At 50.3% G+C, this 22,374-nt stretch overlaps 1 protein-coding gene across 4 annotated transcripts in view; it reads left to right on the top strand.

The window, feature by feature from the left end:
- Nucleotides 1–22,374, top strand: part of HNF1B (HNF1 homeobox B) — a 52,460-nt gene that overhangs the window by 9,689 nt on the left and 20,397 nt on the right. For 2 of the 4 annotated variants that reach the window (XM_060081151.1, XM_060081150.1), the window contains exons 3-5: nt 117–381; nt 1,806–2,041; nt 21,517–21,677. In XM_060081151.1, the coding sequence (XP_059937134.1) occupies nt 117–381; nt 1,806–2,041; nt 21,517–21,677 (662 nt within the window). The remainder of the gene's footprint in view (nt 1–116; nt 382–1,805; nt 2,042–21,516; nt 21,678–22,374) is intronic. The other 2 variants (XM_060081153.1, XM_060081152.1) reach the window with 1 other exon arrangement.

Below are 22,374 nucleotides of genomic sequence, written 5' to 3' on the forward strand. Positions count from 1 at the left end.
ATCCCAAAGCTCAGGGGAGAGGAATAAAGGTGGTTTTTTCCCGTTGGTCTATCTGTCTGTGTGTCTGCTGAGTGAAGGCTACAGACCCTATCAAATCTACTCCTTTCTCTTTTCAGAATTCAACCAGACAGTCCAGAGTTCTGGAAATTTGACAGACAAAAGCAGTCAGGATCAGCTGCTGTTTCTCTTTCCAGAGTTCAGTCAACAGAGCCAGGGGCCTGGGCAGTCCGATGATGCCTGCTCTGAGCCCACCAACAAGAAGATGCGTCGCAACCGGTTCAAATGGGGGCCCGCGTCCCAGCAAATCTTGTACCAGGCCTACGACCGGCAAAAGAACCCCAGCAAGGAAGAGAGGGAGGCCTTAGTGGAGGAGTGCAACAGGTAACACCACCAGAAGCTCACCCGAGCAGGCAGGCAAGCACATGGACCCGAGCTCCATCCCCTCAGTCCTGGAATATTGAGACATTAGTTATCCAGATAAGTGGCCAAATCAGGGTTTCCCAAAGTGTGTTCCACAGAACCCTCATTTCAAGCTATTAATAAATCAGTTTGAGAAGCATCATTCTGCATACTTCCTCTTAGGGAGTTATGACATACATTAATATTTTAAAGGCTCTGAGAAGTCCTGCAGTCAAGAAACCCACTCCACTTTGCTGAATTGGTTGTTAACCATGGGAGGTCTCTCTGTGGTATACCCCTATGAACTGTTATCCCAGAGAATGCTGGAGAATGCTGGTCTAAAATGTAATGCCAGTGAAGGGAGAATCATGTGTTTGACCTCCCTTACAGACCAGGGAAAAGCTATCCCTTAGCCACAGACTGGCTTTGGCCTTGACCAAATGTTGTACACACATTGGTTCAAAGGAAACTTAGCAGGAGAGCAAGAATTACTGCCCACACTGATTAGAGTCCTTTTTGTAGAGTTCATTTGTTCTTAACGACATGGAATTTTAAAGAAAACTATTAGAAATCCTCAAGATATCTTTTTGCTTCATTCCTGCCCCATCCGCCCTGACTCCAACCTTGACTTTTTAAAAAATCTGCTCTTTGCTCTGGTTAAGACCTCTCTCTGGGCTGGACTGGCTCTGGCAGTGGGAGGATACAGCCAGGGAGGTCAGGCTGGGGAGTGGGGAGACGAAACGATCCGCCCACACATGTCACAGCGTCCTCAGCTGTGCTCTGGCCCCCTGCTGATGAGAAGGACCCCCCAGTACCCACTGGTGTCTAAGAATCTCTCTCACACCTGGCACTGGGGTTTCATCAGCAGTGATAAAACTAGAGACCAGCCGTCTTTTGCGTGGCCTCATTTATACCTCACCCAGCCTGCCCCTTGGAGGGGGTTCTGCTGTGTGAATAAGGAATCTCGCTTCCCTGGTACCTGTGTGGGATGTCCAAACCCCAGAAGACCAGAAGTCGTTTCAGGGTGCTTTGGAAGGGCTTAGAGCTGGGAGCTTGCCTTTTGTAGGGTGGGAAGAATAACCACATCAGGAGGAGTCAGGAGTCCCACCTGGACCTTCTCCCTGAGCTGCCTGCCCCTCGGCTTCCTCTCTTTTTCAGGAGCCACACCAGAGGCTGCGCCCCTGACTCCCGGGGCAGCGAGCCTGCTCCATACCTGTGTTCCACCCCACTCCCGCCGTCTCATCAGATAACTACCCGGGCTAGCCTTTCCTCAGGACAGGCTTTCCCCCACTCTATCCGTGGCCTCTTCGCTCTCCTTGCCGAGGCCCCCTGTGATTGTGCGTCTGGGGCCGGCCCGCGGCCCCAGGCCGCCCTTGCTCACCACTTCCCCTCCCTCCTGTTCTCAGGGCGGAATGTTTGCAGCGGGGTGTCTCCCCCTCCAAGGCCCACGGCCTGGGCTCCAACCTGGTCACTGAGGTCCGCGTCTACAACTGGTTCGCGAACCGCAGGAAGGAGGAGGCATTCCGGCAGAAGCTGGCCATGGACGCCTACAGCTCCAGCCAGACGCACGGCCTGAACCCGCTGCTCTCCCACGGCTCCCCCCCGCACCAGCCCAGCACCTCCCCTCCCAACAAGCTGCCAGGTAAGCCGGGCCCCAGTGCCTCAGCGACCCGACCCTCCGGCTTCTCCCCCACGGCTCTCAGGGTGTCTCAGAGGAGGCAGTGCTTTTGGATGGTCCTAGGGCTGGCCTCCTCCTGCTGCTGGAATATTCTCGTGAGAAGAGCGTGTGGCTCTAGTTGGGTTTGCTCTTGACTCCTTGCTCGGCCTCCAGGGAGCCCTCCGCCCGCCTCGTTCTTCTCCAGGCTCCTCTCTCCTGCCCTTGCGGCTGCTGACTCAGCGGGTCAGGGCCACCACCGGATGAGACGGAGCAGGCTGCCCCGCGGGTGTGCCTGGTCCACACCGCAGGCAGAGGGGTCGCCCCTCCGCCCCATCCAGGTGCACCCCCAGGGCTCTGTCCAGCTGCAGCAGGAGGAGCCCAGGGCCCTCTGGGGAAGGGCCAATCTGCTTGTTGGCGTCTGTGCTCCGCCAGAGTTAGGGTAGGGTGGGTCAGTTGAAATCTTGGTGGTGATGAGTTGGCCAAAATTGGTTGAGTACCTATGTGTGCTGCCGTGTGCCAGGCCCCGGCTGGGATTAGGTGCCTCTGCTCTGGGCTGTGGGCTTGTCAGGATGGAATCCTACACCTTCCTGGTGGGAAAGCACCCCCCTAGGCTGAGGGCTGCGTCGGGCATAGGCTGGGCATGGGATGAGTACGTCTTCCCCTGGGGCTTCGTCCTCCCGGGAAAGCCAGCTTCCGGAGTGGATGTATTTACTGAGGTCGGTTTGGTGCCTGTGTAGACAGACTGCGGCACAGTCTGCTGCCTGCTCCGGGGAAGGGTTTGCAGAAGGAGAGCCGAGCACCATTTCTAACTCGGGGGACGGTTCTGAAACTGCTCGTCCCCTCGCCTGCTGGTTTGCCCTTCTGATGGGAGAGGCCTGAGACCTGGGCGCTGACCTAAGTGCTGGCGGCACAGGCTCAGAGCCAGCAGCTGGGCCGTCTCCAAGCATCTGTTCCACACTGCACCCCATCCGCCCAGCATGACCCCTTCAAGTGTCTCTGGGGGCCTGCTACTGTCCAGTGCGAAGCCTGGGGGGCCAGGGAGGGGAGCTTCTCCGGGTCCCGTTGCCACAGAAGGGGAGGGCTCAGCCACACGGGAAGAAAGTTGGGGTTACTCTTGAGAGGCAGAGAAACCTCCAGACAAACACTGGCCTGATGGCAAAGTAATGTACCCCGGTGCAGTAGTAACCCGTGGAGCTAGAGCAGGGAGCTCCCGGGGGGCGTGGCTGGGGTTAGGGGCGTTACTGAGAAGACAATGGCTATTGTGCTGGGACCTGTGATCTCCACACCAAAGTCAGGGAGCCTGCAAGCCAAACAAAGGCCCGGCAGCTTTCTGACAAGCTGGGGTTGTGGTGAGGTCACCAGGCGGTTGTTGGCTTAGGCATTCTGTATGGTGACAGGAGACCCAGAGAGGCGGGGCTGGAGGGGCTGGAGCAGGTACTAGGGACAGGGCAGGGGTCGGGCGGGAAACACGGCCCTGAGACACCACCGAGCCCTCTGAGGAGGCGTATCCCACTGGAAGTGGATTCTCTAGGGTCCCCGGAAGTCGCAACCTTTTTAAAAATCAGTGAATATTAGAACCGGGAGGAACTTGGAAGAAGGAAACTGAGGCCCAGAAAGAGGTAGTGACTTTGCAGAGTTCCACAGGGCGACGGTAGCAAAACAAGGGCTAGAACCCAGGCCTGCTGATTCCCACCCTGTCCTTCCCCGCAGCACAGACAGGCGCTGAGTCCGGGCACCACGTTGGTAATGAGTAAGACATGCACGCGTCTCTGCCCCTGGGGGCCTATGGTCTAGTTGGGAAGACCTCCTGCTGGCGTAGAGTCCCTAGAACTGGCTGGGGATCAAGGTTATCTTTGGGGAGTTTGTGCGTCTTTCTAGCTATTTATGGAGCAATAATTATGGGCCACTGTGTATTTTCAGTGGCTACCTTCCCCTCTCCCTTAATTTTCATTCAGGGTTCATCAAAATAGTCCAGAGACTGATTCTCCGGACTTACCTTTGAATCCTGGTTCTAACCTGGTTCTAATTCCCATAACTGCAGTGTGGTCAATTCACATAACTTCTCTGAGTCTGAGTTTCCTGTCTGTAAAATGGAGATATAGTACCTACCTCATAGGGGCCATGTGAGAATTAAACGAGAGAGTGTGTAAACACCCATCTTTCCCGATAAACCATAACTACTGTTATCGTTATTATTATCACAGAAGAGGCTAAACAAGCAGCAGGGGAAAGAGTGCCGGGCAGCGGAAATCTCTTTCCTTGTCAGTGTCATACACGGGCGTTGTTCCTAAGAGGCAGGGAGGTGTGCTCTGGGGCTGGGGTGCAAATGCTGGGATCAGGCCCTGCCCCCCTCGCAGGCTGCTGGTGGAGGCAGCGCATGGGCTGTGACAGGCTCCTAGGGAGTGCGCCCAGGGCCAGCCAGACGGCAGGCTGAAGCCCAGCGCTCAGGGAAGGTTTGATCTGAGCTTCTCACCATATATTTCCCATCACGGTCCCTACAACCAAGGTATGGTCTCTAACTAAGCCCCAAACCTACCTGGATGCAGAAAAGAGCTCTGTGGTGGCCGAGGAGAAACCAACAGCCGAAGTCAGCACTAGCAACCTCTAAGGCTGAGCTGGGGAGATGAGGTCCCCACCCCCTGCCCACTTTCCCCTCCAAACACCAGTCTCTGAGCCAGGAGGACAGGAGGCACCTCTGAGACAAATCTTTCCCTTGACCCCTCTTCCTGCAGAGGAGAGCATCCCTTCTGTACCTGAGCCCCTTCCCTCCCAGCCACGCTTACGGTGCTGTGGCCCACTTGCCCATGGTGACCACAGTGTGACCCTGGTCCTGGAATGTCCAGCACAATAGGAGTGGCAGAAGGAGCCCTTTGCCTCTGTCAGCAGAGGCTGATTGGTTACAAGGTGCCCTACAAACACACTGTCAGCAGAATCAGCTGTTTTCAGCGTTGCCCCTCCCGGCTTTACAATCACACGCCAGCATGCAGCCCAGGGTTGTCATGGCTTTGTCTTCCTCATGCATGCTTAATTGACAATTAAGTTGAGTCTTTGAACCAGCCTGGCTGCCTCTGATGGGGCTTCATCTTTCCAGTGAGTGTCACAGGGGCACCCTTTGTTTGCTCTTCTTGGGGGCCTGGAGTTACTGTAGCAGGCTGCGGGCAGCCATTTATCTTCAGCCAGGAAGGCCTTTATCTGCACCCCCCATCCCAGCTCTCGCCAGCAGGAGCTGTCCCTGGTTATAGGCCCTGTGACAGCCCATTCTGAGGCCATTGAGCAGGCCCGGAGTGATGGCCCCAACCTCCATTCTGGAGCAGAATCAAGAGAAAGGCCCCCCAAAGGTCAGAGAGCAGGGCTGTGGCCAGGAAGCAGACTGGTTGGAGACTGGTGCCTGTATTGATCAGCCCGAGGAGGAGGAAGTTGGCATGGGATGGAAGCTGGGCTAGCCTTGGCCCAAGCCCTGGGATCAGCTGCACGATCTGTGGTGGCCTTGCATACTGTCCGCTTTGCTCCAGTCTGTGGCAAACTCACCTGGTCGTCTCCAGCAAACTCACCTGGCCGCCTTGCGACAGCAAGAAAGGGGCAGAGGTCTTCATCAGCCTTTCTTCACCCCACACCTAATGTCCTCCCTCTTGTATCATCTTTCGAGAAGGAGATAGAGGCTCATTCTCCTAGTAAGAAAGTGAGGCCCAGAGGTGAGAACAAGCCCTACCAGGATAACCTTTGGATGTCCTGAGCCACACAGCCTCTTTACCCAAGAAGAGGAGACGTTTATTTCTGTGGCTGCTTTCTCCTCACTTCCTTCAAATTCTACTCCTGCCTCTCCAAGCCCAGGGGCTGTGATTGCCCCCATGGTCAGATCAGAGCTTGAGGACCTGAGAATCCAGCCTCCTGCCTCCCCCCAAACCCCTCTTACATCTCCTCCTAACTTGCCTGCAGAACTCTAACCCTGGGTCTTAGACAAACCAGACTCTGGGCCAGGATATCATGTGGTCGCTGTGGTTTTCCCTGACACTGAAATCTGCAGAAGCCAAGGAAATCTCAAAAGTGCCCAGTGGCGGGGTCATGAGTAAATCTGAAGAATCAGAACAGCTAGTGCTGATCGAGCGCTTCCTGGGTACCAGGCCCTGGGCTGAGTACATGCATCATCTTATTTAATCCTCACAACTTTGTAGGGTAGACACCATCCATAACCTTACCCTTATTTTACAGTCAAGGAAGGTGAGATATTTCGTATGTCAGTAATTTGCCCAAGTTCATATAGTTTGTAGAGACGAGGGGAAGATGGCGGAAGAGTAAGATGCTGAGATCACCTTCCTCCCCACACATATAGTTTGTAAGTGGCAGAGACAGGTTTTGAGCTGTTACACACTGACTATCACTTTGCTTTATGCAGATGCTAAGGACTTTCAGGCATGGAAATCAACACACACACACACACACACACACACACACACACAAAATCCTCCCACAGTTCCTTCTTCTCCTATATTCTTACTGTTCCCCTCTGAATGACAAAGGGGCTTTGCGAGGTGGGTTAAGGGTGGGGTCTCCCAGTCTGGCTAGTTTGCTGCTTCCGCCTCCCTCTCAACCTCCCCCCCGCCCCGCCCCCCCCCCCCCCCCCGCCCCGCCACCAACTGTTGCCCCTGACCAAGGTGGATTCTGTGCCCTGCCCAGGGAAGAAATCAAAGCCCCCTCTTTCACAACCCCATCCCCATCTGGGTGGGGATTTGAACTGCCCTTGCAGTCGGCACTGTCTGGGGCACTAAATGCCTTAACAACTTAACGGGGCTTCTGAGACAGTGTGCAGGCACCTCAGCTTGCCTCTGGAGCCCCGCCCACTCCCTGGGCAGCAGACGAGTGGAGGGAGTTTATGAGGGCAGTTGTAAAAATATTCATCTCCGCAGCAAAGATCCCCACAGTAAATAAGCCCCATTGTCCCTAAGTAGTAGGTTCTTTGAGTTCAGGAGAGAAACAGATCCTGCCGTGAGTCATCTGCTATTTTAGAAAACACATTTATACGGATGTGGAGTTCCGTGGTGACCACGCTCCAATGTTCTCCTTGTAGGGACTTTATCTGACTGACATTTTATCTGTTGAATTCGAAGGTCATTTTATCTTGCGGGTACCACCCCATCGGCTGCCACTAGATTGGGGAAGACAATCAGGATATTAATGAGCTTAAGAGGCCCAGCCTTCAGAGCATTCTGCTGGCAGCCTCCCCCTGATAGCGGACCAGCCCTGGTCTGCATACAAAGAAACCTGGCTGCCCTGGCTGGTGGGACTCCAGCCTCCTCACAAAGGGGCCAAGGAGATACCGGAGTTCTATCACTGAAGGCAGCCCTACCTGCGTGCCTAATCCCCCTGAAGGACCCTTAGAGAATTCAAGGACTCCTTGATGCCTCCTGTCCAACCCGAGGAGGAAGGAAGCTGCCTGCAAGCACATTGCCCCAGCCCACAAGTTATGGGAGAAGTGTCCTTGGAGTCTGTTTGTTGAAGGTTTGATGGAAACTGACAAGAACTGAGAGAGAATTAAGCAGAGGGAGAGAGGCAGAGAGCTATGCAAGGGTCTATGAAACTAACTGCTGGCCGGGAAGCCACAAGATCAAACACAAACGGGGAGAGGGGAAAAATATATATATATATATGAAACATAAAAATAAATATATATGAAACATACATATATATATGAAACATAGCCCCAGAATAAAGTCAAATACATTCAGTCCTGGTTATCATCCTAGCTGTGCATGAGAGCTCTTGTATAGGGGATGGCAAACTTTCTGTAAAGAGCTAGAGAGTGACTATTTTAGGCTTTTCAGGCCATACTGTCTCAGTCACAGCTACTCAGCTCTGCCTTTGGAGAACACAAGCAGCCATGGACCGTACGTGAACGAATGCACATGGCCGTCTTCTAGTAAACTTCATTGATGGGGATTGAAATTTGAATTTCCTATGATTTTTGCATATCACAAAATATTCTTTTTTTATTTTTAAAAACTATTTAAAAATGTGAAAACCATTCTGAGCTCGTGGGTCATACAAAAACAGGCTGCTTGGCCTGCAGATCACAGTTTGCTGACCCGTGCTCTAGGACAACGGTTCCTAAATCTCGCCTTGTTTTAGAATCAGCTGGGGGATTTCCAAAAATCCCAGTGCCTGGGCTGTACCATAGATGCCTGACCGTCAACAATACCAACATTTAATATATGCTAAAGATACTCTGGAGAAATGCTGTTATAAATCCAAGTGGGCGTAGCAACAAAGTCATGGGTATGGAGGTCGACCTGAATCCCAACCTCAACTTGGCCACTGATCAGCTGTGTGACTCTGGACTCTGAGCCTCAGTTTCTTAGTGCATAAAATGGAGACACCCACTCATGCAGATGTGGGAAGGATTAAATGAGATAACATATGCAAAGCACCCCAGATGTAGCAGGCCCTCATACCATATTATACCATACCATACCATACCTATTACCATACCTTGCGGAGCCCAGTGGTTTGGGTTCCTTTCTCCTCTTTCCCTCTGTTCCTCTTATAGGTTTATTTCAACCTCAATTTTGAGACAATTTGAGTAGCACTACTAGATACTCATCTTGGTGTTTGCAGTAGACTCAGGCAGGCTCTCAGGCTTCCAGGAAGGACTGCTCTGTGACATCCATAAGGCATTTGCAAGTGTCATGTCCAGTGCCATAGGCTTTCAGTGCAAAGACACTAAACAGTGAGAGAAGCTGGGAGGAACCGTGGATGGTGGAGGGGATGGCAGGTCATGACCGTGTAGCAAGGTCAGGTACATAAGATGACCCTGAATTTCCTGTACCTAATAAGGCATTTCTCTCCTTTAATGAAAGGAGGTGTGAGTACCCCTGCTCTTGGTAATTAGCCCTGGGAACCTGCCACTTAGAGAGGGTGTGGTACTTTCCTGGTGGAGGCCAAATCTGAGAAGCTTCATGACCTTTGTTCTTAGGAAGGAAGCTCCCCCAAACTTCACGCAAAAGAGCAGTAAGAAGGGGCGGGGTAGACACAATTCCTGCAGTAAACGCAGGAAACCTCAGATGCTCCTGAGGGCTGATTTTCTGGAAGCGACATTCCTCTACCTGAGAGCAGGCATCTGCTTAAGATACCTCCCCAGTACCCTCTGTTCTGGCTTCAGCAGCCCCGTCCAAAGCACACCTGTGTGAGTTCAGCCTCGGAGGAGCTGACCAGCGAGGCTCAGTCTCTCTAGTGCTCTCAGGAAGTCAAGAAATTTCTCAGGACGTGTACACTGCATGTCCGTCCCAAGTTAGAGACACACCATGCATGCAGATGATCTTTAGCATTTAATGACTTTCCCAAGGGAAATCCACATCCCCCAGGCGAGCTGGTCACAGGCAGTCCATTGCCAGGACCACACTCAGATGGGTGTGTCTGGCTAGCAAGGTGTAGCACCCCAAACAGGCTTGGGCTTGAATTGTGTTTCTGTCCCTGTCTGACAGTGCGGCCTCAAACAAGTTACTTAGCCTCTTTGAGCCTCAGTTTCTTCATCCATAGAATGGGAATCGTAATAGCTATCTCCTTCAGACTACTGAGGGGCTTAAAGGTGATAAAGTGCACCCAGTGCCCCGCACGGTGCCTGACCCAGAAGGAGTTATTAGGTTGACTCAGGAACCCTCAGGGCGTCAAGAGAGAGGAAGAGCTTTGGTTCTCCCTGGGTTCTTGACAAGGCTGTGGTTTGCAGTTTCACCCTGGAAGAGTTCCCCTTTTTATGAACCCTGCTCTTCATCTGAGACATCAGGAACAGTGAAACCCAAGCATTGACAAGACCTGTGGTTCTCAGATCTCCTTCCCAGGCCACATGTAAGGCGTCTGGGGAGCTTATTAAAAGTACCCATGTCTCCCCCATCCATACCTTTTAGAATCAGAATTTGGAACAAGGGGTCAGGCATGGGAAGTTTCAACAAACTCCCTAAGAGATGTGGATATACAATCAGGGCTGGACATCATAGGCTAGATGGGAGAAGGCTAGAGTCTCGAGGGGTTGGCGACAGTCCTGACGGTCCCCTGCTGAAGTAAAAGAGATGAGGTAGCTGGGTTGAGGGCCCCAGACTCGGATCCAGGAGCCCTGAGGCACTGAGGGGCAGGGGTGACCTTGGGCAAATCACTTAATTTCTCCGGGAGTCTGGCAAATGAGACCTTTCAGCTGTGGCCTTTCAGCTCTGACAGGTTATTATTTGGACACTGGGGCCTAGGGCTCTGCTGTTTGAAGTAGCAGAGGGAGCTTTGCCATTGTGATACTTTATTGTTAAGCTCATCATCTGTCTCTCTCCCTCCTGGTCTCCCTCACTCCCTCACTTCTTCCCCATTTCAGGAACTGTGTGCCTTCCACCTTTATTAGGGACCATTAGAGCTTTACAGCACCAGCAGATTGGGTGGGGCCAGTCACAATAAACAGATTTAAAATGGGTATAAACGAGGCACCTATAACTGCTGGAGGTTAACACTTTCAGGGCCTTTGAGTGGCAGCCTGACTGCCCAGGCCTTCTGGCCCTGCCTGCCACAGGGTGCCTCTCTCCAGTCGGCACCTGTTGGATCAGGCTGGCGATGAAGCCCAGTGAGCCCTTGCTCAGCAAGGATGGAAAACCTCGGACCAGCATCTCCCATTTGGAGAACATCAGTTTGCCTGGTGAGCACAAAATAGGTGCTTAATTTATCTCAAGATGTCTTTTACGGATGGAAACAGAAATGAGCCTTCTCCTCCGTCGTCTTGAGAATCCCACTGCCAGGTAGAGTGTAGGGTTTGCATCCCTACCTGTCAAAGACAGAGAAAAAAACCAAGAAAGTCTTATTCTCACCATGAAAAACGTAGTCCCTGAAGTCTCCAAAAATCCAGCTCCTTATGACTTTTTTTTTTTTTTGGCTTTTTTCACCACTGAGTCTCTAGCCCAAAGCCCCGTGCCTGGCACATGGTAGACCTTTCATATATTTGTAGAATGACAACCTCTCTTGTAGAGGGCTTCCTGTCCAAAAGCTTCATGCATAAATCCCCTGCTTTATAAGTGTGTTATCACTTTCAAGCTGAGCATGGAATTAGTTTCATTCTACATAACGCATGTACATATTATTATGTAAAGCATATTCTCCCCTTTCTAGAAACAAGTCATTCAGCTCCACCTCCATGAATACTGCTTAACTAAAGTATACAGTTCTCCAAAAAATCCCTCAAGCTTAAGTGCTACCAGGAAGTTTTCAAGCAACATGTTATTATTCTTTCTCCCTTGTGTTCTACTAATTTAGCTTCTCCTTGTTTAGTGTATTAGCTGAGTTTAGATTACTAGTTCCGTTCAGTTCTACTAGATTACTTCCTTTTTTAAAAAAAGTTTTTATTGGAGTATAGTTGATTTACAATGTTGTGTTAGTTTCAGGTGTACAGCAAAGTGAATCAGTTATATATACACATATATCCACTCTTTTTTTAGATTCTTTTCCCATATAGGCCATTAAGGACTATTGAGTAGAGTTCCCTGTGCTATACAGTAGGTCCTTATTAGTTATCTGTTCTATCTATAGTAGTGTGTATATGTCAATCCCAATCTCCCAGTTTATCCCTCCTCTCCCTCCCTTACCCCCTGGTGATCATACGTTTGTTTTCTACATAAGTGTTGTTTCTTATCAGTTTTGTAGACAAGTTCATTTGTACCCTTTTTTTAGATTCCACACATAAGTGATATCATATGGTATTTCTCCTTCTCTGTCTAACTTACTTCACTCTAGATTACTTCCTTTTATAATCTCTTACCAGCATCCCTTGGGCAAGCAAAGAGCAAGAATTACTCTTCCTCAGCTTCTGTTGAGCAACTGAGGACTAGAAAAGGGGTTGAACTTATTGCAAATCAGTCGTCTGGAGAAACGGGAAGGAAACTCCCCAGCTCTAGGCTGCCTCTGGGGTGATCCCTAAGCACGTTACTGGTGCTCCTGGTCAGTGGAAGCCAGTGATCATCCACCTTCCAAGGCATCAGTGCCCAACACCTGCTGCTCCCTGGGACCAGCATCCATGAGCCTGCCGGGTGATCAGTGGCTGTCTGCCATGATGATGGTGATGATGATGGTGATGATGATGATGGAGCTGCCCTCCACGACGGTGACGAAGAGGCTGAGGTCTGGCCGGGCAAGCTCCCATAATGATGCGGCTCTGACACTTGCCAGGCCTCCAGGGATCTTCTCCCCGGGGGCCACTTCCCAGTAGGATCCTGCTTATGAATAGGTCGCAGTGGAAAACCTCTCTCTTCTAAGGCAATTTTATTAGCCCTTCAGTCACAATACAGATGTCTGTTTATGGGACCTCACTTTTATGTGGACACCCAGTGGCTCAGTCTGCTGATGACTTTATAGCCTTCCCCGTTCCCCAGACCCACTAGGAGCATCATCATTCTCCTCGTCAGCCAAGCCTAGGGGCCTTTGTTGCAGCCGCATTACCCCTGCCTGCAAAGGCAGCCTCTCAGAAAAGACACCCCAGGAGCCAGACGGTGGCAGGGCTGTGTCTGCCTGCACAGACTTTCGGCCTAACGATGTCCATCATTAACCCTTCTTAGTTTTACCCTAGATTCCTTTGGAGAAAGGCGTTTGAGTTACTCAGGTTGCCACGGTAAATCCCCAGTGATTGATCCTACTGACCCCCAATAAACCCAAGGGGCCTAAAGCTGGGTTCTAACACGGCAAGTCTAAATTTGGGGCTCCCACCAGCAACCCAAACCCTTTAGAAATGGTCAGCCCATCAGGACCCTAGGTAACGGGTATGTTCTTAGGCCTCAAGAAGTAGGGAATGGGTAGGTCCTTGCAGGCATCCCATTGGCCCTTTGCACTCTGGATAAAGCACTGTCCAAGGTGTCCGGCGCGGAAAGGAAGAGCTGCGACGTCATACTTACTCCTCAGCACCTCCACCTCGCACCTTCCAACATGAAGTTGCTGAAATGCATCCATGCTCTCTCTTCATTTTGATTAGATGTTAATCTCTCTTCCTCCTCTCTCCTTCTCTGCTACTCCTCCTTAAACATACATGCCTCCCGTCAACCTCAGAAAACCCGGGAGATCAGAGAATAAATTATACCATTGTCACTTCTCCACTGCTCAGTCAGGGTTGAAGTGCAGGCCATTCATTCATTCATCACGTGCTCTTATCAAGAGGGCAGAGCATAGTCTGTACAAGGTGCTGAGGAAGGAGCTCACGGAGAAGACAGATGAGGTCCTGCCCTCACTGGGCTTACACTCCAGTGAGAGGTGCAGCCAAGAAAACAAATGAAATCATTTCAAACTATTAGTGCATCACGATGGGAGGCTCAGGATGTGTGGAGTCAACGTGGGGCTATCGGGGAAGAGGGAGAGGGGCCAGCTTCGGGATACTGCTGCTTCGCTGGGAGACCCTTAGCAAGAGATGGTGGAAATGACTTCTTCCTCTCTGAACCTCAGTGTTCCACTCTGTCAAATGGGCATCTGGGACACATTGAGAAGCAGACTGGGTAAAACACTTACAGAGGTCAGGACTTCTCAAGTACTCGAGGGTTGGCTGGGTTTCTTTCACCTGCAGCAGCATCTCCCGGCTGAAGTGTTCATTGCAAACCCTCTCTTGTTTGCCTGCAGAAACCAGCTCTCTGCTAAGGAGAAGGCGTGGTAGCCGAGATGGGCTTAGTGGGAAGGACAGGCAGCCCTTTCTACCTCCTCACGTGTGCCATTTTTTCAGGTGCCCATTTATTTCTGTTCTCAGCCAAGATGCTTTTGATGGAAGCCTTTGTCTTTTCTTGGTTACATTTGCTTTGATTTTTATAAGAAAACCAGTTTGTGGGCTTCCCTCAAGTATCACTCAACTTTTACTCCTTGAGTTCAAGAGTGTTTACCGTCCCCGCAGGCCTGTCTGTGTTTCTCCTCTTATGAATTGGGCTCCTAACTAAGCCACCTCGGGTAGAAAGAGATCTGGAATGGAAACCAGCCCCATGTTTAAACTGCTTTCATCTTGCTTCAGATTTTTCCTCCCAGGCTTTCAGATTTTTAATCTCCTCAACTCTTGGCAAACATTCATCTTTATCCTCAGAGAGAAGGAAATATTAGTAAGAACCGGCAGTAGCCCTGCGTGACCAGTGAGGAAACTGAGGCAGCATATTGCCAGCTTATTTGAAAGCTTTCATTTCTGGAGTTTCCAGTTTCAAGCTGGGGGAATTGTTCACATTCTTTTATCCTACATGAGTATCTTAGGAAGTTCGCTAGACTGAATCCCATGTGTCTCTGCCTCTCTCCTCAAGAAAGTGACTCGTTTCGGGGAAAAGGGGGAATGGGTTTATAAGGATGCAGTACTGGACCCATCAAGACTGGCCTAAGTCCTCCTGGTGCCCCTACCCCCAAACCTCTGTTTTGGCTTCATAAGAAAGACAGCTCTGTCTACTTATAATTGATGGACACGGTTGTTTCCTTTTTGGAAGAGCTTTCTCCTCTGCACTCTCCCTCCTGCCTGATTTTAAATTCCCAGTTTCCAGACCCAACAGTGCTGGGCTGCACTCTGCGTGAGGTTAGGAACACAGGGGAAGAATGTGTGTGACAGAGCCCTGGCCGGTTGAGTAATGTTTACTCTGTTGGTGGCTGGGACGCTCACTCGAGCTGGCAGCGGTCCACCAGCCAGAGGAACATTCCTGCATTATCAGGGATGGGAGATTGGCTTTGAAATGTCAAGAGTGAAAGGCAGCCCACCAGATTCCGGGTGCAGCTCACAGACCCCAGTGAAAGGGACCCCCAGGCTTCAGGCTCAGAGGCCACGTGAGGTCAAGCTGAGCCTCCCACTGCCCAGGAGACCCCCACCTCCCTCTTTGCTTCTTTCTAAAAGAGCACTTCTGGTCATGCTTTCTGGGCTGACGCTGCTGTTCTGTTTGCCCAGCATTTTCTTTCTCAGGAAAACCCAGTGCTTCTCTAACCTTATTTTATTCATTCATTATTCTGGCTTCCGAGGAAGGGAGATCTGTATGCCCATTTTACAGATAAAAATGCCAAGGCCCAGAAGTTGACTGGCCCAGAATCATCAGAGAGTCAAAGCAGAGAGATGAGAGAGTATGAATTTAAAGTGGCTGGACACTGGTGCGCAGTTGATTTCTGGAGTTGTGGAATTGGGGTCTCAGCTGGGTTTTTTTTTTGGTTTTTTAGCTGCACCACGTGGCTTGCGGGATCTTAGCTCACCAACCAGGGATTGAACCCGGGCCATGGCAGTGTAAGTGCCCAGTCCTAACCACTGGACAGCCAGGGAACTCCCTCAGCTGGTTTTTTTAAACCATTTTTTAATATTGAAGTGTAGTTAATTTACAATGTTGTGTTAGTTTCAGGTGTACAGCAAAGTGATTCGGTTATACATATATATTCTTTTTCAGATTCTTTTCCCTTATAGGTTATTACAAAATATTGAGTATAGTTCCCTGTGCTATACAATAGGTCCTTGTTGTTTATCTCTTTTATATATAGTAGTGTGTATTTTTTAAAAATATTTATTTATTTATTTGGCTGCACTGGGTCTCAGATGCGGCACATGGGATCTTCATTGCCTCGTGAGGGATCTTTAGTTGTGGCACGCGAACTCTTAGTTGTGGCATGTGGGATCTAGTTCCCTGACCAGGGATCCAACCCGGGCCCCCTGCATTGGAAATGTGGAGTCTTAGCCACTGGACCACCAGGGAAGTCCCATAGTAGTGTGTATATGTTAATCCCAAACTCCTAAGCTGTTTTTTGAAGCTCGTAGAGAGCTGGATTAGATACCCAGGACTCTATGGGGTAGTCCAAGCCCCTGAAGCACAGGTTTATGAAAAGTTTCTGTAGTTAATTACACCCTGGACAGCTCCTCTCGGGGGTCCTCCTGGGAGGCAGTTGCTTCCACCTTTGAACACAGTGGCACAGTCAGTCCTGTAGTACCCAACATACCCATCATAAAAACCACCGTGCTTTGCAAGGTCACACGATAAAAACCACAGGGCTTATGGGAAAAAAATGGGGCTAAGGGCACAATACTCCAAAATTTTGTCGTTGACACCTTTTAAAAAAGATAAGAATCTAATAAAAACATTAGCAGAGCTTTACACCTGTTAAATGCCTAAGAAATGCATAAACACTTTACAACAATAAATATGGCCTTTTACCTTGAGAAAGTCCTAAAGTTTGCCCATTGAAGTGAGCATCGGAAGGGTTGCAGCTGGTGAGCTATTGTGAGCTGGGGGACGGATGTGGCTTACAGTACATGCAGTGAACTAATGGTAGCTGGTAGTTGTTTGAAGAGTGTGTGTGTGTGTGTGTGTGTGCATTTAGTGTATTCCTATGTGAATGGATAAGCAAGTTCCTACTGTATAGCACAGGGAACTATATTCAATATCCTGGAATAAACCATAATGGAAAAGAATATAAAGAAGAATGTATATATGTGTATAACTGAATCACTTTGCTGTACAGCAGAAACTAACACAACGCTGTAAATCAACTATACTTCAATTTTTTAAAAAACTAAAAAAAAAAAAAAAAAGCAATTGTAGTATATTCCTATGTGGCTCCATTCAGCTGGGTGCAGATTTCTGAATCCCTCAAATATGAAACTCATGTTGTACTCAAGTTATTCCCTAATATATCAATAGAATTGGAACCAATCCACACCGTTAATATTACCACAGAACTGACTGTATTTTCTCCTTCTGCCAGAAGGGATGCCCCCTTGTTCTCTGGGGCAAGGATCCTCAAAGCACCTGAGGGCTTATTCCCTCATTCAATGAATATTCACACATCAGCCCCTCTGCTAGGCTCTGAGGATGCACTAATGAGCAAAAAGCCATCTCTTTAAGAGGGAGAGAGAAGGAAACATATCATCAGAGCATTTTAGTGCAGGGCGACCAGCTCCTGCTGTAAGAGTCTCTACTGTATGTAAAGTACAAAGGATGGGGCAGATAACTACCAGGATGAATCAAGGAGAGCTTCCCAGAAGAGGTGACATTTAGCCCTTTTAAATGATGGGACATGGAGAAGAAGGGAAGAGCTCTCCAGGCGCAGGGAACAGCATAAGCAAAGGCACAGAGGCAGGAGACGGCAGGGTCTGGGTGAGGAGTGGCAGGGCTGTGACATGGCTGAATGGCATGTGGTGACAGATGATACCAATAAGGCAGACTGGAGTCACAGCGGCCCAATTCTGCCGTTGAGGTGTTGGGGCTTTTCCAGAAGGCCGTGAGGAGCAGGGTTAGGTTTCCGAAGAGTGCAGTGACATGGTGCAATTTTGTTCTAGAAAGAAATCCCAACCTGCAGTAGTGTGAAGAGTGCCCTGGATTGGGTGCTGGTACAGAAAGGCAGCGTATGGAGAGGCTGTCTTCTGGAACCATAAGCTTCCTTCATGTTTTGTCACTTCTGACCAGTCATGTTGCATAGAAACCAAATGATCTGTCTCTGTGCCACATGCTGTCAGGAGTTCAGAAATAGCATCATCACCCATGATGCTGAGGACTGGGAACAGGTGAGAGTGGATACATCCTCTCCAAGGCCTCCGGGATGTCTCTAGATTCCAGCCAAGATGCCTTTTGCTGCTGGACATACTTGCTGTGGTTCTTAGGACTGGTGATAGGGATGTGGCCAATTAGTGACTTGAGCCAGGAAGTGAGTGCAAAGTACATGACCACCTTCTGGCCTTGTCATTTCTCCTACGGGACCTCTGTGGCTATTAGCCTGGCATCTTCAGTCAATCACTGTTAAACCACAGCCCTCGTCGTATGTTCATTTTCAGAGACTGCCATGGTAAAGGGAGAAGGGAAGATGCCATTCCACTTCTTACAGGCTCCCTGCCACCATGCCTGGCACAGGATAGGTGCTCAATGAAGTTCTGTGAACTCAGCCTTCCTAAAATGTCTTTTAAACAAAGACAATCCCCAAACAGGAGGAACAGATGTGTCTCGAGTAACTGTTGTGTGTCAAGCGTGGCCTGGGTAATTTCACGCCCATAACTCATCCAATGACCGAAGGGATGGAAATCATTAACAATAAAGAAACTGAAGCTCAGGGAGGTTAAGTAATTCCCCCAAGGTCACACAGCTATTATGTGGTAGAGCCAGGATTTAAACCCATGTCACCTGGCACCAGAGCTTATTCTACTTTGGTCCTCCTCTCAAGCGCTCTTCTGAGTTTGTGAAATACACAAGGACCTGGCCTCTCCTTCCTCTAACGAGAACACCGATTTCTGGTGTCGCCGGCAGAGACCTTGCGATACACCCTCCACCTCCGCACCCCCTTTTAAGGCGGCTGGCTGATGACAGCCACCCTCTCAGGAGCCTGAGTGATTGCCAGATTCCTGGTGAGAGGAGTGTCAGTGGGAAGAGCTACAGGTGCACCTGGAGCGATGAGCAGCCTCGCGCCCAGCTCTCGCCACACTCTGGGGAGAGGAGTGTGGTGATGACAGCCCCCTCCCCACAGTACGCACTCTTCTGGCTGAGAGCTGAGGGAGCTAGAGCTCACCCAGTACACTGATGCCAGAGCTGAGTTCAAAACAGGGATCCCCTAATCCCCAGCCAGACGCTATCTCTTAACCAGAGGTCCTTAAAGGGAAGTGCAGAGGTCTAGGCCCATCTGTCTTTGAAGAGAGCAGCTCCATCATTATATTCCTCATATAATGAAGTTCCGCTGGGGGAGAAAACAGGTTTACAAAGCACAGCAGCCTTGGGCTATGCTGCCGGGATTCTAACAAATGGCTCTTGCCTCCCTCCTGCCAGGCTCCCTTGTAAAGAAGGCTTTTGTTTCCTGCGGATATCTTTGGTTAATTATTTTTAAATAAATAATTATGTAGCCTGGGGTAGGGGAGAAGTCTCCCCACGACCCATATTCGATCACCAGAGGACTGGCCCTCTTCCTTCAGCCAAATTAAATAGGCGAAAACGAGCGTCTGTTTGACTTGAGACTGAATCAATGATGGGGACAAGCTGGGAGGTGAAAACACACCTGACTCCCAGCGTTATCACTGCTCTCTCAGGAGCAGAGATCTTGGGGAGGTAAATAGCTGGTCAGGGAGTCAGAGGAAGCAGGAGAAAAACAGGGTGAAGTCCAGTTTCTCCAAAAGGAAAGAACAAGAGGGCCAGGGGCCAGGCCTCCCTCCCAAGTTGCTTCCAGGACAAAGCATCAGTGGTTGCAGCAGAGTTGGATTCTTTGGAAATGATTCTCCGTGGAAAGGTAATTCCGTTCAGTACTTAGAATCTACCGTTCATTGTCCAGAATTCTAGAGTCTTAGGGCAAATATCTTGGGCTCCATCCCTACACCAGCTCCCTTCCTGCAGCATCCCTAGCCGTGTTTGCCATTTATTTGGCATTCTGTTGAGAGCTTTATAGATGTTGTCTCTAATCCAAACTAGCCCTATTAAGGAAGCGTTCTCTTCACTTTATGAGAGGAAACAGCCACAGAGAGAGAGAGAGTGATTTTTCCCAAGATCACGCATCTGTGAAGAGCAAAGTCAGGATTGGGACCCGAGTTTGTCCAGCTCCAGAGCACACAATCTTCCCGTTAGCCCTCCTTGTTAGAAAATCCTTCGTTTAATTGATTGGAAATCTGTCTCCCCCTTTTCTACTGGACCCAGCTACCTTCTGAGCTCACAAGTTCCAGATCTCTCTCCTCCTAAATAAGCATCCTGCTGGGAACCCGGTGGCAAATATGAGTGGAGAAAAAGGACCTAATTTAACCCAACGGGATGGAGTGGAGGGTGGGAAAGAGGAGACCTAGGGGCTACGGGTAGGTGCAGAGGAAGACACACAGGACTGGGCAGGCGGTGTTGATTTGGAGACGTGGAAGTCTTTCTTCCTCGTAACCTCATGGTTCCTGTTCCCCACCACCACCAAAATGTAGTGCTCCAGACCTATAACTACCAAATTCCAGTGCTGCCAACCGCCCCCCCCCCGCCAGCAGCCCCTTGAATCAAAGGATGGGGAACCAACCAACAGAAGAAGCCCGCAGAGCATGCATCAAGCCACTTCGTAGGCAAACAAGTTGCTCTTGAAGGTTAGAACCCTGCCCTAGCGTTTGTTTGTTTTCTCCCCAGCCCTCTTAAGCTCTAGGTCATATCAGCCTTGGGGAACGTCCTTTGCACAATTCAAGGAAAACTAGCTTGGATCTCCTCTTGGCAAGCTTTGTCTTCGTGAATAAGAGGCTGCTGGTTAGGGCAGCTTGCCTGGCTCCCGGGGGTGCGGAGGGGGACTTTTGTAGGCTCCTCGAGCAGGTGGGGCTCCAGGTGGGGCAGGAGGCGGGGCAGGGGGCAAGCGGACCCACAGACCTCGGATACTTGATACAGTGATGTTTGATCCTGGGGAACTGGGCAAAAGGGAAAAGGAAGGAGAAGTTGGCCCTCCTCTCCAAATAATTCCATGCCTCAGGCATTTGGTCTGCATCCCTTGCAGGTAGGAACAGGGTCCCCCGAACCTTTTTGTCCAATCCAAAGCATAAACCAGAACACTGTCTTTCTCAGCTCTGAGCTGAGGGTGAGATGCCCCAGCTACCCCTGGCTTTGTCTTTGGCTGTTTCACAGGCACATCAAGCAGGACTTTGACTCTGCACACTGGGCCCAGGTTCTCTTCCTCCTTCAGCTCCCTTCAGCCGCCTGGTCTCTGCCCAGCACGGTCCCTTTCCTGAGCACAGACCTGCGCTTTGGTTCCCGAGCGAGAGGGAGGGTCAGAGCAGTGACGTTGTACACATGCTTGGTTCTCCCCTCCCTTGCAGACCAAACTGCAGTGGTTTACTAGGCATCCACCTCCTGCCTGTGCATGCTGCCTGCCCCACCTCCCAGCAGACACGCCTTCCCCTGGGCCCTGGAAGTCAGCCACATGGGACCCCACCAAAGGAATGTGAGTTCCAGAAGCAAAGACTCCTGGCTTCAGCCCCGTCCTGACCCTGGTCTGCCTCTGTCCCCCTGGCCTCCTGGGCTTGGCCAAAATGGTGGTGCACAGAGTCTGGTGTATTTTGCTGTGGCCCTTATAAGGGTCGCTGGGCCAGTGCCTCTCTGTAAAATCCGTCAACTCATGCTTTGAAGCCCTACTTGGCCAAGCGATGCCAGGGAAACATTTCTAGAAGGCATTTTGAAGAGCAAAACAAATACGCCAGCCAGAAAGAGAAGGCCCTAAATCCTGAAAGAACTATGCTGAAGCAACAAGATTCAGAATCCATTCATTTGTTCATTCGTTTGTTCATTCATTTGACAGATATTTATTGAGTGGCTACCGAGGGAATACAGCAATGAACAAAACAAAACAGATAAAAACATCCTGCCCTCATGGAGATTACATTCTAGAATTCAAGCAGAGGCCATGCAACCTCTACCCTAGAGAAAGACAGCTGATATTTCTCATGGGTAGACAGGGGAAAGAAGGCAGCTTTTCTTCCTTGTCATCCACCCTAGAAAGCAAGTGTTCTCGGGCCAGGTGGCACTAATATCCGCTGTTGGGTCTGCCTTGTTTTGCAGGAGTGCGCTACAGCCAGCCGGGAAACAATGAGGTCACTTCCTCCTCAACCATCAGTCACCATGGCAACAGCGCCATGGTGACTAGCCAGTCTGTTTTACAGCAAGTCTCTCCAGCCAGCCTGGACCCAGGCCACAATCTCCTCTCACCTGATGGTAAAATGGTGCGTACACCTGGGCCATTGTAGCTCTGGAGCTGATAAGATAAGAGGTAAAACAAACACAACTTCTCACAAGGCCTGCCTCAAACAATGAACCATTGTAGCCCCACAGGGGACAATGGGGGCCGTCCAGGGTTGGAACGGAAAGGTAGAACCGGCGACCCAGCCTTTGGCGGGTGGAAGAGGTGTTCGGTTTGAACCCAGCCAATAAATCTGACAGAGCCCTGCTCTCGTTTTATTGATTGAATGCCTCATAAAGGAGCAAAGCGGGTGGGACACTGTTTGTTTTGGGGCTGCCAGTGACATTTGAGTTGATAAAATGCTCATTCATGCCCCCCAACCCAGGGCCTCCAAAGCCAGTTTTTTAACCCAGAGAGCACCTCACTTTGAAACAAGCCCCCTCTTCCTCTTCACACCCCCCTGGTCCTGGCAAGGAGGGTAGTTAAGTCAGGACTGAGTGGATGGCGAGAGGTGGGGAAGCTTCCGGCACAGGGGTTTTGAAGGACACTGGACGGCAGTGAAGATCACAGCACAAAATGGCAGGTGGGGTGGGGTGGGGCGGTGCTTACCAGGTGAGTGGGAAACACCAACTTTGAAGTTACAATGACCCGGGTTCAAATCCCAGCTCTGGCACTTAATCGCTGTGTAGCCTTGGGCAGGTTCTAGCTCTTTCTTTCTCATCTATAAAAGGTAATAACAC

The sequence above is a fragment of the Mesoplodon densirostris genome, chromosome 18 (assembly GCF_025265405.1).
Source record: "Mesoplodon densirostris isolate mMesDen1 chromosome 18, mMesDen1 primary haplotype, whole genome shotgun sequence".
In the NCBI taxonomy this organism is placed as follows: Eukaryota; Metazoa; Chordata; class Mammalia; order Artiodactyla; family Ziphiidae; genus Mesoplodon; species Mesoplodon densirostris.